Source organism: Lissotriton vulgaris, chromosome 7 (genome assembly GCF_964263255.1).
Source record: "Lissotriton vulgaris chromosome 7, aLisVul1.2, whole genome shotgun sequence".
Lineage (NCBI taxonomy): Eukaryota > Metazoa > Chordata > Amphibia > Caudata > Salamandridae > Lissotriton > Lissotriton vulgaris.
This window is the reverse complement of record NC_141695.1, coordinates 1,288,817,667-1,288,833,383: the sequence shown is the minus strand read 5'-3', so window position 1 is coordinate 1,288,833,383 and position 15,717 is coordinate 1,288,817,667. Positions and strand designations below refer to the sequence as shown.

Genomic DNA, 15,717 nt, shown 5'->3' with positions numbered 1-15,717 from the left:
TAGCTCCTTATCGGGAGGAGACTATCTAGCCCCACATTCCTTACCTCAGAATTATCTCCAGGGGTCAGACTGGATTCGGAAATTACTTGTGAGCAGTACCCCAGTGCGCCGGTAGTCGGAGACATCCGGCTCCGCGTGGAGTCGTCCGTGCCAGAAGAGACGTTTGCGGCAACTATATAGGTGCCACTCAGGCATGGTGCCATCAGTAACTTTTCACAACTTTCCATGCCAGAAGCACGGAGCCACGAAGTACAATGACCACTGGTATGGAATACTAGAACCCTGAAAAAGCGAAATACCTGTCCCTAGAAAGTGTTTTGCAAAGCGTTGAGGATGGATGGGTCAGTAAGGATTCTGCGGCTAGATAGAGTCTCTACCAGATATGGTGCTACCGAAGGTAAGTAACTTGATCATCTGATGGAGACTTCTAGCTGCAGATTCCTTACCTTAAAATAAATGCTCAAGCAATACCTCCCAGAGGTGGGTCTGCAGACCAATTTCACATAAGTAATTCCTGCAGGACTGTACAGACAAATGCCCATCCCTACCGACCTGACTGTCCAGGCAGCAGTGTTTGGTAAACGTGCAAGGAAGCCCACATTGCTGCCTGGCAAATCTTCAGGACCGGAACCCCGCATGCTAATGCAGTGGTAGCAACTTTAGCTCTGGTTCAACTCGCACGCAAACCCTCAGGGGGTTGCTTCTTAGTCAATGCGCAGCATATTTTGATGCAGAGTACGATCCATCTGGAGATGGTCTGCTTCTACGCAGCTTGCCCTTCTTTGATCTGGCATACCCCACAAAGAGTTGGTAGACCACCCGGAACTCTTTTGTGCGGTCAAGGTAGAACACTTTTTTGGGTGCAGATGGTGAAGTTGCTCCTCTTCCGTGGAGGTATGAGGCGGAGCATAAAATGTAGGCAGAAGATGGTTTTAACTATGTCAATTGGAGTGACCACTTCAGAAGAAAGGATTCTCTCATGCGAAGCACCAGTTTGTCTGGGCAGATGTTATTGCCACAAGCAAGGCCGTCTTGATGGTAAGGAGCTTCAGTGGACAATTTTGCAAAGGCTCAAAGGAGTGCACAGAGGGAAATTGAGGACATGATTGAGGTCCCCCGGGGCATGACAAAAGCAGGAGGAGGAAACATATGTTGCAAACCTTTAAAAAAAAAACTATATACAATAGAGGATTGGTAAAGGGAAGGTAGGTCAGCCAACTGAAGAAAAACAGAGATTGCAGACAGGTATCCCTTAACGTTGCCCAGAGCAGAGCCCTGCTGAGCAAGGGAAAGAATTAACAGGAGAACCTGAGAAAGGGGGCAAAGGGGATCAGTGTTTATTTCTGTACACCATGCCACAAATTTAGCACAAAGGCAGGCGTAAACCGTTTTGGTAGAGGGACGCCTGGCTGCCAAGATAATGTTACAGACTTCAGGCGGATGGTCAAAAGCGGTCAACTGTCACCGCTCAATCACCACGCTAGAAGGCGGAGTGTTGATAGATTCAGGCGGAGAACCCTGTCCTGCTGCTGGGACAGAAGATACTCCAGAAGGGGCAGCCTGATAAAAGCACCGATGGGCATGCTGAATACCTCGGGATACCAGACTTTCCATGCCCAATATGGAGCCACTAGGATGGGCCCAGTCATTCCTGATCTTTTTGAGAGCTCAGGGCAGGAGTGGTATGGGCAGAAAGGGGCAGGAGTCCTGAGCTCCATTTGAGACGAAAAATATCTCCAAACGAGAGCTGCCTTGGAAACTCCAGTGCTCAAAACTGCTGACATTGCACGTTTTCATCAGTGGCAAACCGTCCTAACCAAGGCTCCCCCACTACTGAAAGAGACCTTGCACCACCACAGGATAGATATACCATTTGAGATCCGCTAGGCATTTTTGGCTAAGTTAGTCCACCGTGGCGTATAGAGAACTCACCAGGTGTTGAACCACAAGGGATATGCCCCACTGTGCCAACCATGTCTTGACAAAGGCTTCCTGACCCCAATCCGCCGTTCTTGTTGCAGTACCACATGGTGGTTGTGTTGTCTGTGAACACTTGCACTAACCTTTCCTGGATGGAAGGTAGAAAGGCTGTCATGCCAATAGGATTGCTCAAATCTCCAAAAGATTGATGTGGAGCGAGGATTCCGCTGGACACCTCTGATTTCCAACTCTCCTAGATAGCAGCCCCATTCCAGGAGTGACCCATCAATCACTGCTGTCAGATCGGGTTGGGTAAAGGAGAGGGGTCTGCAGCTGACCCAATCGCGGTTTGTTAAGCCACCGCTGCAGGCCCCTTGCAGTTCCCTTTGAGATCTGGACCATCTCGGAGAGATTCCCCTGATACTTTGCCCACTGGCACTTCAGAGCCCGCATATGCCAAAGGGCATGTGTCACAAGCAGGATGCATGAGGTCCAGAGCCTCAGAGTCAGTCTCACCAAAATCCAGGATACAGGCTGAAACATCAGTATTATAACCTGAATATCCTGGACTTACTGTTCGGGGGGATAGGCCCGAAACTGCAGAACAGCTCAGATGAAATGGAGCTTCTTAGAGATTTTAGCAAGTTGATAGATAACCCCAGTTGGGCAGGCAGGACAGGAATATGGAAGTATGCGACCTACAAGTCCAACGCTATCATCCAGTCTCCAGAGCAGACGGGACCTGAGCAAGAGTGAGCATCTTGAATTTCTCCTTCTTGAAGAAGAGAGCACAGGTCGAGGATAAGACGAAGAGAGCACAGGTCGAGGATAAGACTAAGGGCTCCGTCCTGGGGGATCAAAAAGTAGCGGGAATAGCAATCAAGACTTACGTCTGGTGTCGGCACTCTCTCTATGGCTCCTTTGGCCAAAAGAGCCGACACTTCCTGGCGGAGAAGAGATAGGTGGTCCTCTATCAGCGTGTCATTAAGTAGGAGCCATGGAGGGAGGGGAAGTCTCAAAGGGGAGAGAGTAGCCCCTCCGGACTATCCACAAAACCCACAAATCCATTGTTATGGACTGCCAGCCGGGCAGGTGAAGGCAAATCCTGCCATTCACTGGATGCCTATGATGGTAAGCTGGCAGATAAGAAGGGTATAGAGGCTGCCCTGTAGGTGGGGTTGGTGTACTGATGCGAATGTTGGCCACAAAACCCACAAGACCGGTAGGAACTGCAGCCACGCACAGGTAGGAAAGCTTCTGCACAACGTTGGCTGTGTGGGTAAAGATGTGGTTGCACACCACATCTATGGCCACAAAAGGCGGATTCCGGGTGACAAGGGGCTATAGAAAGGCCCAAGGACCTGGCCGTAGCCCTGCTGTCCTTAAAGTGCTCCAGCGCTGAATCCGCCTGGTCTCCAAAGAGATGGGAGCCATCAAAGGGCATGTCCATGAGTGAGGTCTGGCCATCTCTACAAAAGCCAGTAGTCCTCAACCAGTCGTGGTGTCGCAGGGCCACTGTCGACAAAACCGATCTGCCTAGGAAGTCGGTGATGCTCAGTTCACAATGGATGCTGAAGTTAGCTGCATCCCTCCCATTGGCAACAGAACTGTTGGTAGCACCTGTGCAACCCTATGCCACAGGGTGTGGGAATAGTGGCCCAAAAGGCATGCAGTGTCACAGAGTGCAGCGCCATGTTGGAAAAAGAAAACATCTTCTTGCCAAGACTGTCCAGTTTCTTGCATTCCCTGTCCGGTGGTGCAGTAGTGAATGTACAAGGTTTTACATGGAACATTGAAGCTGGGACCACCAAGCTATCAGGTGTAGGGTGCTGGGTGAGGAAATTTGGGTCCCCGGAGGGGGTGGTGGGAAATAGTCTTGTTTACAGGAGCCCCTGTGTTGGGATGGACCATGACCCAAGCAGTACATCAATAAGTGCCTCATTGAAAGAGAGAGGTGGGTCGGATAGTGACATTCCCGGCTGAAGAACTTCTGTCAAGATATTAGTCTTGAGAGCCACTGAGAGCAAGCGAAGGTCCAGGAACTCAGCCGGCCTTTACACCACCAATGCGAAGGATGTTCCCTTCTCCATAGCCATAGTAGGGGGAGAAAGCATTTCACTATCTTGAGAAGTAGCCAGTCCACTGGCTTCACTAGATCCTCACACCGGTCCATTTGTTCCTCATGAAGCTGGCATTCCTTAGGGTTCAGTGACCCCTCCCATTCCTCTCCGAGTCCTAGCCCATAAGAATAGGGCTTAGGTCCTGGCCTGGAAGGCATGGCTCCAGTCAGCACCGGGGTAGACGTTGGACAATGCCCCTCTGGCTCTGTGTCGGGGATGGGGGGATCGGGAATGTCGGTCTCTGGATTGGCGTCAGAGAAGGTTGAGGTGGTATGACCGGCGCAGATTCAGAACCATCTGTGGATCCTTGGAGCTTGACTGGTGCTGCAGCTGTGGATCCAGTAGGGGACCCTCTTGCCCACCGAAGGGAATAGGCCGCCCAAAGATGAGGTGCATGGCTTCATAAAACTCTTTCAATAGGGTGGGGGTTGCCTTGGATAATTGGGGAGGAGCGGAGCCGCCCCAGGCAGTAGCTCAACCACGGAGCCAGTCCTCGAGTGGCGACACTCCCTCGTCTCATCAGCTGACGGAAGAGGTCCAAGACAATGGACGCCGGTAAACCGAGTGTGGAGTACTCTTTGCTGCTCGGGTTTGGAAATACCTAGTGTGGTTCCTTTATTGTCCTGGATAGGAAGACTCTGGAAGATTGATGCACATATATTTGCCTAGTACAAGTTTTTGACGTCTGGACTACAGTGGATTTTATGTATGGAATTTGGATTAACTTTTATAAGCCCTGATGAAGTCAGAGATGTGGAGGCATCAGAACTGACGAAACACGTGTTGGCTATGTGTGATCTGGTGAAGATTTTACCATACCTCAAGAATAAAATCACTGTGGATAAGGAAGACTGATAATAATAGTAATAATAATCCACATTTGTAAAGCGCGAACAATCCCCGTAAGGGTCTCTAGGCGCTGGGGGCCGTCGGGAAGATTAAGCAAGCTATTGCCCAGAGTCACATGGTGCTGGGCTGACCTGCCGCCGGAGCTGGGGATCGAACCGTGTCCCCAGATTCCGGCGTCAGTCGCCCTGGCCGCGGCGCCACACCTCTCCCTGGTTGGACTTTGATTTCGTGATACACATGGTGTTGTGCTCAGGACAATGTATTCTTTTTGCCATTGGACTGGTTTACTAGTCCTTTTCTGGGGGTGTGAGTGGCTGTCCCACACAATATAAATAGTTTGTACCAGATTGAGGGGAACACTAGAAAACTTTTTGCGCATAAGAAGCCTTGCCACTAATCGCTTTCTTTTTCTACCTACATCTGTTGATGGCAGGCACTGCAGGGCTTGAAGCTGGCCTTCTTGGATGACATCCCCGCCACATCAGGAGGCAAACCTCAAAAAATACTTTGACAAAACATTGAAAATCCTAGTAAAACAATTACACAGGGGTAGCTCTTTCTGAATCTGTGCTGATCTGGAAATAAAAGAACCAACATCAGCGCGGCTGGGTGGCACCTATATAGGCACAGTGAATGTCACTTCTGGCACGGACGATGCCAAGCAGAGTTGAACAACGCCACCTACAAGCACACAGGAATACTACTCATGAAAAAGATCCAGAGCCAGTGTGATGCCTGGGGATAATTCTAAGGTAAGGAACCCTGCTGCTAGAAAAACAAGTTACTTACCTTAGAATTACCCCCAGGCATCAAACTAGTTCCCAGAGAATTTTTACGTAGAGGTGCCCCTGCGCGTCGGTAGGTGGTGTCAGTTGACTCCGCGTCCGGATGTCTACTTAGACGCCGCCCATGCGTGCTGACATCAGTTCCGACACGACTTTTCACGCCAAATGCGCAGAGCCATGCACGACACAGACCACTGGTGCACCAAACTAGGTCCCTGTAAGGAAGTACATAACCCTAGAAGTCAGTTCGCAGAATGGGGAGGACGGGTGGGGCGGTAAGGAATCTCTGACTAATATATGTCTCTTACAGATGCATCGTTACCGAAGGTAAGTAACTTGTCATCTGAAAGAGACTATTAGTTATAGATTCCTTACCATAGAATGTATACCCCAGCAATACCAACCATGGAGGTGGGTCTGCGAACTAAGTTCACACCAAGAAGTCCTGAAGAACATAACAACTGAAAAAGCCATCTCTCCGTACTTGGCTGTCCAGGCAGTAATGCTTTGTAAACGTGTGCAAGGATGCCTACGTGGCTGCCTGGCAGATGTCAACCAGCGGAACTCCACGTCCCAAAGGAGTAGTGGTCGTCATCGCCTTGGTAGAGTGGGCATGCAGTTCCACTGGGCATTCCCTTTTAGCTAAAGAATAGCAGATCTTAATCCATAGGACAACCCATCAAGAGATAGTACGTTTATGCACGGCCCGACCTTTCTAGGCACCCACATAACCCACGAAGAGTTGATCATCCACCCGAACGTCTTTAGTGCGGTCAAGGTAAAAAGACAGTGCAGCTTTGGTTCCAGACGGTGGGGCCTCTCCTCCTCTTTGGAAGGGTGCGGAGGTGGGAAGAAGGTGGGCAATGTGATAGACTGATCTATGTGGAAAGAGGTAACCACCTTGGGTAGAAAAGAAGGCCTAGTACGAAGAGCCACTTTATCCGGATGGACAGCATGAAAGGGAGGTTTGGGAGATAAGGCCAGAATCTCACTCACCCTGCAAGTAGAGGTGATGTCAAGCAAGAAAGCAGTCTTCAAAGTAAGGAGACGAAGAGGACAATTATGTAGTAGCTCAAAGGGAGCACACATAAGATAAGTGAGGACAAGATGCAAGTCCCACTGGGGAATTACCAAAGGAGAAGGAGGAAAGAGATGAGTAATGCACTTCAGAAATCTGTTAACAATAGGGGACTTGAAAAGAGAAGGCTGATCAGGAAGACGAAGAAAGATAGAAATGGCCAAAAGATAGCCTTTAGGAGTGCCCAGAGCAGAGCCCTGTTGGGCCAAAGAAAGAATGAAGAAGAGAACCTCTGAAAGAGGGGCAGAAAGGGGATCCACAGCCTTTGCTGTGCACCATGCTACTAATTTGTTCCATCTAAAGGTGCATACCGTTTTAGTGGAGGGACACCTGGCTGCCAAGATGATGTTACAGACTTCGGAAGGAGGGTCGAAAGCAGTTAACTGCGGCTGCTCAATCTCCATGCAAGGAGGAGGAGGCTGGACATGTTCAGTGGAGGACCGCCCCCCTGCTGCTGCAACAGAAGATCCTCCCGAAGGGGCAGTCTGATCGGCGTATCAATGGCCATGCTCAAGAGCTCAGGGTACCAGACTCTTCGTGCCCAGTCCAGAGCCACAAGACATACTAGGACCCGGTCATGTTTGATCTTCTTCAGCACTCTGGGTAGAAATGGTACAGGCAGAAAGGCGTACAGGAGGCCACAATTCCACTCGCAATGAAGGGCGTCGCAGAGCGAGTGCTGCCTTGGAAACTTCAACATGTAGAACTGCTGACATTGTGCGTTCTCTTCAGTGGCGAATAGATCTAATTTAAGCTTTCCCCACTGCTGAAAGAAACCCTGCACCACCTCAGAGTGAAGACGCCATTCGTAATCCATCATGCATCGGCGACTGAGTTTGTCCGCCCTGGCGTTCAGGGAACCCGCTAGGTATTGAACCACCAAGGATATGCCCTGATGTTCCAGCCATGACAAAGGCGAAGAGACTCTTGACATAGGGTCCACAACGACAACTCGCCCTGTTTGTTGCAGTACCACAAGACGGTGGTGTTGTCCGTGAACACCTGCACTACTCTTCCTTTGACAGAAGGAAGGACTGCCTTCAGTGCAAGACGAATCACCCGGAGCTCCAGAAGGCTGATGTGAAGCCCAGACTCTGCCAGAGACCAGAGGCCTCTGATCTCCGCCTCTCCCATGTGGCCACCCCATTACAGGAGTGACGCATCAGTCACCACTGTGAACTCTGGTTGGGGAAGGGAAAGAATCTGCTGTTGACCCAATCGTTGTTTGCGAGTCACCACAGCAACTGACTTGCAGCCCCCTACGAGATCTAGACGACATCAGAAAGATTTCCCTGAGGCTGCGCCCACTGGAACTTCAGGTCCCACTCCAGAGCCCGCATATGCTATCTGGCATGATCTACCAGCAGGATGCAGGAGACCATGAGGCCCAGCAACCTCAGGGTCATTCTCACCGAAATCCAGGATAGAGGCCGAACAATAGGTATCATAGCACGAATATCCCGGACTCGCTGCTCGGGAGGATAGGCCCGAAACCGTGCTGTATCCAGAACGTGCTCCGATGAAAAAGAGCTTCTAAGAGGGAATCAGGTGCAACTTGAGCATGTTGACTGTGAACCCCAGCGAATGCAGGAGGTCTGCTTTGTCTGGAGGTGGGAGACCACAGCCTGGGGCGAACCCGCCTTCAACAGCCAGTCGTCAAGATAGGGGAAGACTGGCAGTGCTTAATTTGTAAAATATTAAGGACCAGGGCTCTGAACAGGAGGCCACTGCAGCTTTCACACCCATCGCCTTTGTCATTGCTGCCAAAACAACTACTAACCAGCACTCTCACATGTAAATGCGACAGTTCCGATTATTCCAGGTCCCCAAAACTAAAGGAATAGCTGGGGAGGCAGGTATTAGTTATTTTTAATTTATATTGTATTCCTAAACAACCGTTTTTAGATGAGCAACGCCACCATGTGGTAGACTGTTCTAAGTATGGTTTTGACAATTAGGTGCCGGTCCCGAGCCCCGGAAACCAATAAAGTGCCGGTGCTGAGCACCTGAAAGCACCGGCTCAAATTAAGCACTGAAGACTGGAACTCCTGTTCTGCGCAGATGAGCTGCGACCACCGCCATCACTTTTGTGAACACCAGAGGGGTGCTGGTAAGGCCAAAGGGGAGCACGGTAAACTGAAAATGTTTGCGTTCTACCATGAACCGTAGGTAACGCCGGCGGGCAAGGAAGACGGGGATGTTAAAATAAGCGTCCTGCAAGTCCAACGCTACCATCCAGTCTCCAGAGTCGAGGGCAGACAAGACCTGAGCCAAGGTTAACATTTTGAACTTCTCCTTCCGAAGGAAGCGGTTGACGTCCCTGAGGTCTAACATAGGACGCAGGCCTTTGTGCTTCTTGGGTACCAGGAAGTAGTGGGTGTAGCCCCCACAACCTACTTCTGGCAGGGAGACTCGTTCGATAGCTCCCTTAGCCAAGAGAGACGTAACTGGCAACCGGTGGACCTGAAAAGTCGGACTAGGAAGGTTTGGAGGCTGCTGCCGGGGGGAAGGGGGGTAGTGGTGGACTGGCCTGACCACTGGGCCCCTGACCTGCGACGCTGGGTCCCATGTCCCCTGCCACGGGGGCTGGGTAGCTTGCGCCGTCCTGTGGCTCTGGGTGGAACCTTCTGTAGCAACGAAAGGCAGACTGCATGAGGCGAGAAGTTGCTGCAAGGCACATGGATCTGGTCGTAGCCCTAGAGTCCTTGAAGCCCTCAAGCGCGTTGTCCACTTTGTTACCAAATAGTCGACGGCCACCAAAGGGTATGTCCAGAAGTGTGGATTGGACATCCCCAGAGAAGCCAGATGTCCTCAGCCAGGCTTAGCGCCTCAGGGCTACCGACATGGAAACCGTCCTACCCAGGGAGTCGGCGGTATCCAGCCCACACGGAATGGTGAACTTAGCTGTGTCTTGGCCCTCCGCCACAGCACAGCCCGGGCCTCCTCTGGGCACTGTGGCAGCACTTGTGCGACCGTATTCCACACTGTATGTGTATCCCCTCGACCGGGACGTCGAATGGTGCGGATAGGACTGCCGGGCATCCAAAAGCTTTCGGGACCCCTCCTGCAAAGACTATGGTTTTAGAGCACAAATTTGGTTCGGGTCGCCCTCCAGAGACACACGAGGTGCGGATCGGTGACCGACATCAGGACTCATCAGGAGTCACACGGCTTGAAATCAGGCCGACGGTTGGACCTCCCTCGTGCAACAAGAGTCGAAGACTCAAACCGATGTTAACAAAAGTCAAAAGAGGTTTAGTCAAAAAGTGACTAAGGGGCAAGTTCTCTCCGGATCTGCGCTGGCTGGCGCGGAGAAAGAAAAAACTGAGATCAGCGGACAGGGGCAGCATCTAAGTAGACACCGCAACGTCATCCCAGCGACCATCAAAGCCAATGACAGACGCAGAGTTGACCGACGCCACCAACCGAAGTGCAGGGGTACTGCTAAGAAAAAATTTCTCCGGATCCATTCTGACACCTGGGGGTAATTCTAAGGTAAGGAATTTATAATTAACAGTCTCTTTCAGATTATGAAAGCTAGGTTCCTGAAAACACACCTGGTTGTTACCCCTCCGTGAGTCAAATCATGAATGGTGACGACAAACCTTCTCTATTGATGAGGAGCAAAAGGGCAGGCCTTTCCAAACCTCAACCTCTCCTTGGTACTTGGACGCTAATGTGAAGCTGTCTGAATGCTACAGAAATTCCCTCAAAATAAAACTAAACATGTAAGTTAATTAAGGAATGCTGTAATCTTATTCACTTCAAGACAAAACACATTTCACCTAAAAATCAGGTAAGACTGGATAGCAGCGCTACTTTGAAGAAGTGCCTATTAGGTTGTCTATGGCTGGTCGAGTGGTCTTTTAACTAAGAGCTACTGACTACTTACAGTTCAGTATGGTTGGCGGGATCTGGTGCCACCCTGCCCATGCCCATGGTACTATGTTTGCCTTTCAGCTGTTTGTCAGCCTCGTAGTCAGCCTGCAGTAACTTGTTGCAATCTCCAAGGGCCACCTGAGGGAGAGAAAAAAAAGAGGACAAATAAGAGGAGTACACAATCCATTTTCTTTTTAGAGGAGATTCACAGGACCTCGGAAAGGAGGGAATATGGAATCAGGAGATAAACAATATTTAACAATGCTGATAACATTTCAACTCACACACATATAAAATATAAAAGCAATGTTATAGTGTCTCACTTATCTGGTTACCTAATAGTAAACAATGTTCCAACCCTTGAAGAAGTAGATGTGTGTTTACTAGCTCATCACAATCTGCTCACTGGCACACGGGTTGTAGATAATTATGGGGCTCATCTCTACTTCACTGTTTTAGTCTAACTGAGATACGTTTTCTTCATGGAGGATCAATCATTTAGATGAAGCTGCCTTTATTATGACTGCACTGGTAATTTTAGCACTTACATTTTTAGCAATCCTGCTAAACAGAGATATCAACAATTGCCTTTGTGGCAAAAGTCCATGTTTTTCCTTTTCTTGCTCACAACAATCAATGTTCACCATATACATGTCTGACCAACAGAAACGCATGAACACTAAACGTTTGCAAAGCAGCCATTAAAGAGGGACAGACTGTGCACCTTCTATAATGAAACAACTTGGATACAGGGTTGCAGGGATAGTACTCAATTTTTGAAGCTTCAGCTCTAGAAATAGTATACCCCTTCTATTCTATGTCTAGGTTAGCAGCTCCAGGCAGTGAAAGTGGGGTATGGGATGGGAACCAGGAATAGGTATTTAAGACACAATACTCGTTAATACTACCCAGATATTATGGTATCAACCCTGGCATAAAAGGCCATATGTTTTCTGCCTACCTTTGTCTGCTGGGCTTCGGGCTGCTGCTTACGCCCCTGCTGCCATCGAAGCCACGGACGCCATACCCTGGAGGGACTCACTGTCCCAGGGTACACCACATCACAAAGCCCACATTGATGCAACTGCCGCTGGGGGAGGCGTGGTGATCGTGCTATAAAGCACTGACTCGAACCCCGCGGCGTGGGAAGCAAGCGGATCGTGCCCGGGCGAAGCTCGGGCCAAGGGCGGGCCCATCTGTGCCTGTCAGGGGCCGGTAGAGGCCGGGCTGGGCCCCCTCTCTGACCAGCGGGATCGGAGCTTCTAAAAACCTGGTAACCAGCTTTTAGTTGTGGTTATTCGAACACGGTTGTGGCTGATCTCCAAGACACAGTGTAAGACAACCCAGTGCTGTCTAGGGTTGTCCATCGCGAATGCATTATATGTGTTTTTTGCCTATTTAGACAGCCCATTTCTTGTCTCACACATGACTAACTTGATGTGCTTATGTCTCTTTTTTAACTGATATCTTATTTTTTTAACTCCCACTCCAAAACGTTTTTTTAACTCACTTTTAATAATTATGGGGAGGCGTTAAGGTTGTGTCTATTCCGGCTAACGCAGCGAAGGGGAAGCCGGGTGTGTCCACAACGGTCCCCACCTTGGATTCTTTTTTGCAAAGGGCTGCTTCTGTGCTGGACAAGGAGATCGAGCTGGTAAATAGGCGCCTCTCGAGGTCTACAAATAACATTCAGCGCCTTTGTGTACCAGAGACTGAAGTGAACATTGGTCCTGCTACTCAGGGTCATTGCCCTGTGCCTACCGTGAGATATAAGCGTGGATTCTGAGAATGATGCTGGGACTTCTAATTTGTCACCTACTTATGATGATGAGCCCCCTTTGGTTGCTCCTTTATCACCTGTCATTGTAATAAATAACAAAGGAGGTGGGGGGAAGGGACCCTCTGGGAGCTGATGCCAGTTTTCCTAGCAACAGAGAAACCACCCCCTGCTTTATCGAGGGAAAAGGTAGCCCAGATAATGTAAGGGACTCTGCAGTTGAGGGGTGGCACCAAAAGAAAAACCCAATCTATAGGAGGACAACCTAAAAAAACTAAATCCACCCTGGGTGTTAAACCTTCCGTACCGAACGCAGTTCCACCTAACAATCCTCCAACCCTGGATTTTTCTGGGGCGTTAGTAACAGTACAGGCTTCTCTGTCTTACTGGATGCAAAACTAGGCCCTATTCTTGAGAGGCTGACCCGGATTGAGGATTCCAAAGCTTTGCACACTAGTAAGGCCACACCATACCTTTTAGGAGAACTAAGTGCTGACCCAGGCCAGAACAATGTAAGGGTAATTGGGTCTCGGACCATTCAATCGATTATTCGGCCGACCTCAGTAGCTTCCCCCCATATTCATCTGTCAAAGCAAGTTGAAGTTTCTGCGGGGTACGATGGTAGGATTGCCGCAGTTGGTTTTATTAGGGACACACCCGCTTGTAGCAGTGGTAGCGGCCCCGGTAGTGAACCCAGGCATCCGCCATTAATCCAGGGACGGGAAACACGAGAACAGTGAAGTACAGTTACATAGTCTACCAGTGATAGATCTTCCCCCTGAATCTACCCCCAACGTAGTGGTTTTGGGGCATGTTCGTGAGGACTATGGACAGCTCAAAAATAAAATAATTCACTGGCTCTCAATTAATACCGTCCTGGGGGCTAGAGTGGCCAAAAATATTATCATGGTCCGTAGGGTTAGCTGGATCAGGAGCTTTAGTAAAACAGGAATGGGTGACTGTTATTATTAATTTCGACAATCCTCATACCGCGGGTAGGATATTGTTTGGGGACGCACAGCGGGCTCTAGTAAGCCAGGATCAGTAATCATGGCATTCCCGTTAGGTTACTTTTATAAACCCGATCAACCTAAGGTAAGACCCCGCAATGTTAAAATGCCAGTTTTTCAAGGTGGGTGGTCACAGGGATCGATTCTTGTGCACATGCAACAGTTAACATCTGTGGCCCATACCCCATCTCTATTTGATGGACAACATGGTGCAAGTTCCATCATAAACCTATATAATAGATTTTCATTACTAACCGGGATGGAGGGATGTGATTGACTAAGAAATGACACGAGAAACGATGTGAGAGTGGGTCCGACCTTGATTTAAATCTCCAGCAACCACAAGAGTTCGTGAATGAGAACCCAGGTGCACCTGCAGAAATAAACACAATGTTTTAATCCTGGAATATTGCAGGGTTAGCAAGCAAATTCCAGGATCCTCTTTAGGTAAAATTTGTGAGGCAATTTCTTGTGAATAATCTCCAAGAAACCTGGTCGGTGGAATGTGATTTATTTTTGGAGGGTTACAGGGTGTTTTTTGTGCCTGCCATCACCTCAGCTGGGGGTAGACCCAGGGGTGGACTAGTAACTTATATCTCCCTGGCAGTTGACTGCCAGATTCAAGTCATCCCATCCCCTTGCCCAGGCATACTGCCACTGATTTTAAACAGGGGAGACAAAAATTGGGGATTTATCAATTTTTATAACTCTGCGACTTGCCCATCTGGTGTGAGTAACATTGCTACCTTGGCCACTCTTATCAACCAATCTTATGGCTCCATTCTACACAATTTAACGGTTTCTGGGGATTTCAACATCCATCCTTTCGGAAACCCCATGCTCACCGGAGTTTACGAGTTGGGTTGCCTGCGCCTAAAGAGGTTCCATTTTGAACATTCCACACACGGGGAGTTATTAAATAACCTGATGAGTGATTTGGACATGATGTGTACCATGACCATCTCTGACCCACATCGCACTTACCCTGTACCCACCTTTATTGGGAGAGGTAGGGGGTCATTTATCCTCATCTTTACACATGTTATTTAGCGGATTTAATATTGAGGATAGTGTACACAGTGATCACAACCCTCTATATGTGTATTTGCAGGGACCATTGTCAGCTCAGATTAGTGAAGGTGCATCAACGGGAACGCTTAAACCAACGGACAGCTTACGCCGTCTTAAATGGTCCCAGATCACTCCAGATAATTTTTACCGGAAGGTAAGAGAATCGTGCGCCAACGAGGTAGGGTTGTGCATGGATGAAGGCTCTTCCCCAGGCGAGGGTATTAATGCATATGAATCCATTGTAAAAAAAGTTGGAAAGATTTTAAGTGTCCCGGGTGGCAGAACTGTGCACCCTGGAGGGAGATGGTTTGATTCCGCTTGCTCCAAGGCTGCTAAAAAACTAAGGGAATCATGGTCAGCAAACCCAAGAAATTCTGCACATGTGCAAGTTTGCCGGAAGGATTACAAGGATTGTTTGGCAAAAAGGAAAGGAGATATGAAGGAAGAGGCCTGGAGAGAGTTGATAAACTCTAGTACCCTACGGAGTAGCTCTAGGTTTTAGAGCATCGTGAATGGGCCCCTTTTTGATCAGGATAGCGTGAGGGCCCTTGACTCCCATATTACGGAGGCAGAATGGGTGCTCCATTTTAAATTAATGTTTGAGAGCCCAACGGAGTTACTCCCACAGGTCGGCTGTGATATGAATGCCTGCATAGTGAACTTTGAAATTGGTTGAGGTGGTGGAAGGCATTTTAGGTTAAACAAGCAATAAAGCCCAGGGCCCAGATGGTATCCCCCCAGACCTATTTAAGTCTGGCCCTTCATTCTAGGTGCCAATCCTTGTGGCAGTGTTTAACGCAGCCGCAATAAATGGTTGCCCTGAGTCCTGGGCGACCTCTACCATCGTCCATGTTTTCAAGAAGGGGGTTAGGAATAGCACTTGTTGCTATAGGCCAATCTCCCTTCTTGATTCAGTGGTCAAGGTTGTGGGCCATGCACTTCTGGATAAATCTTTGTACAAGCCACAAGTGAGCGAGAGGAATGATCCAAGCTAGCGCCAGCACTGCTGTGGGGCTTACTCACCAGCCGCCACCGCCAGGAGTCAACGGGGACCACCATCAGCGTAGCCGCCGCCCCGGGACTACATCTCCCGGCAGCCTTAGCGGCGGCGCGCCTAATCGACGCGGCTAAAGCGCCAGGAGGCGTATTTAGCTGACACTGCCCTCAGCGTCGCGGGACGCCGGGCGAAGCCCGGGCAAAGGGCGGGCCCGTTTAAGCCCGTTCAAGG

General features: G+C 49.5%; 1 protein-coding gene across 2 annotated transcripts in view; it reads right to left on the bottom strand.

The window, feature by feature from the left end:
• The window catches only part of PARP2 (poly(ADP-ribose) polymerase 2), a 388,402-nt gene that overhangs the window by 22,526 nt on the left and 350,159 nt on the right, over positions 1 to 15,717 (bottom strand). For both annotated transcript variants that reach the window (XR_015297579.1, XM_086931868.1), the window contains exon 18: positions 10,645 to 10,769. Coding sequence is in view for 1 of the 2 variants with exons in the window: in XM_086931868.1 (XP_086787994.1) it covers positions 10,645 to 10,769 (125 nt within the window). In the remaining variant the exon portion in view is untranslated. The remainder of the gene's footprint in view (positions 1 to 10,644; positions 10,770 to 15,717) is intronic.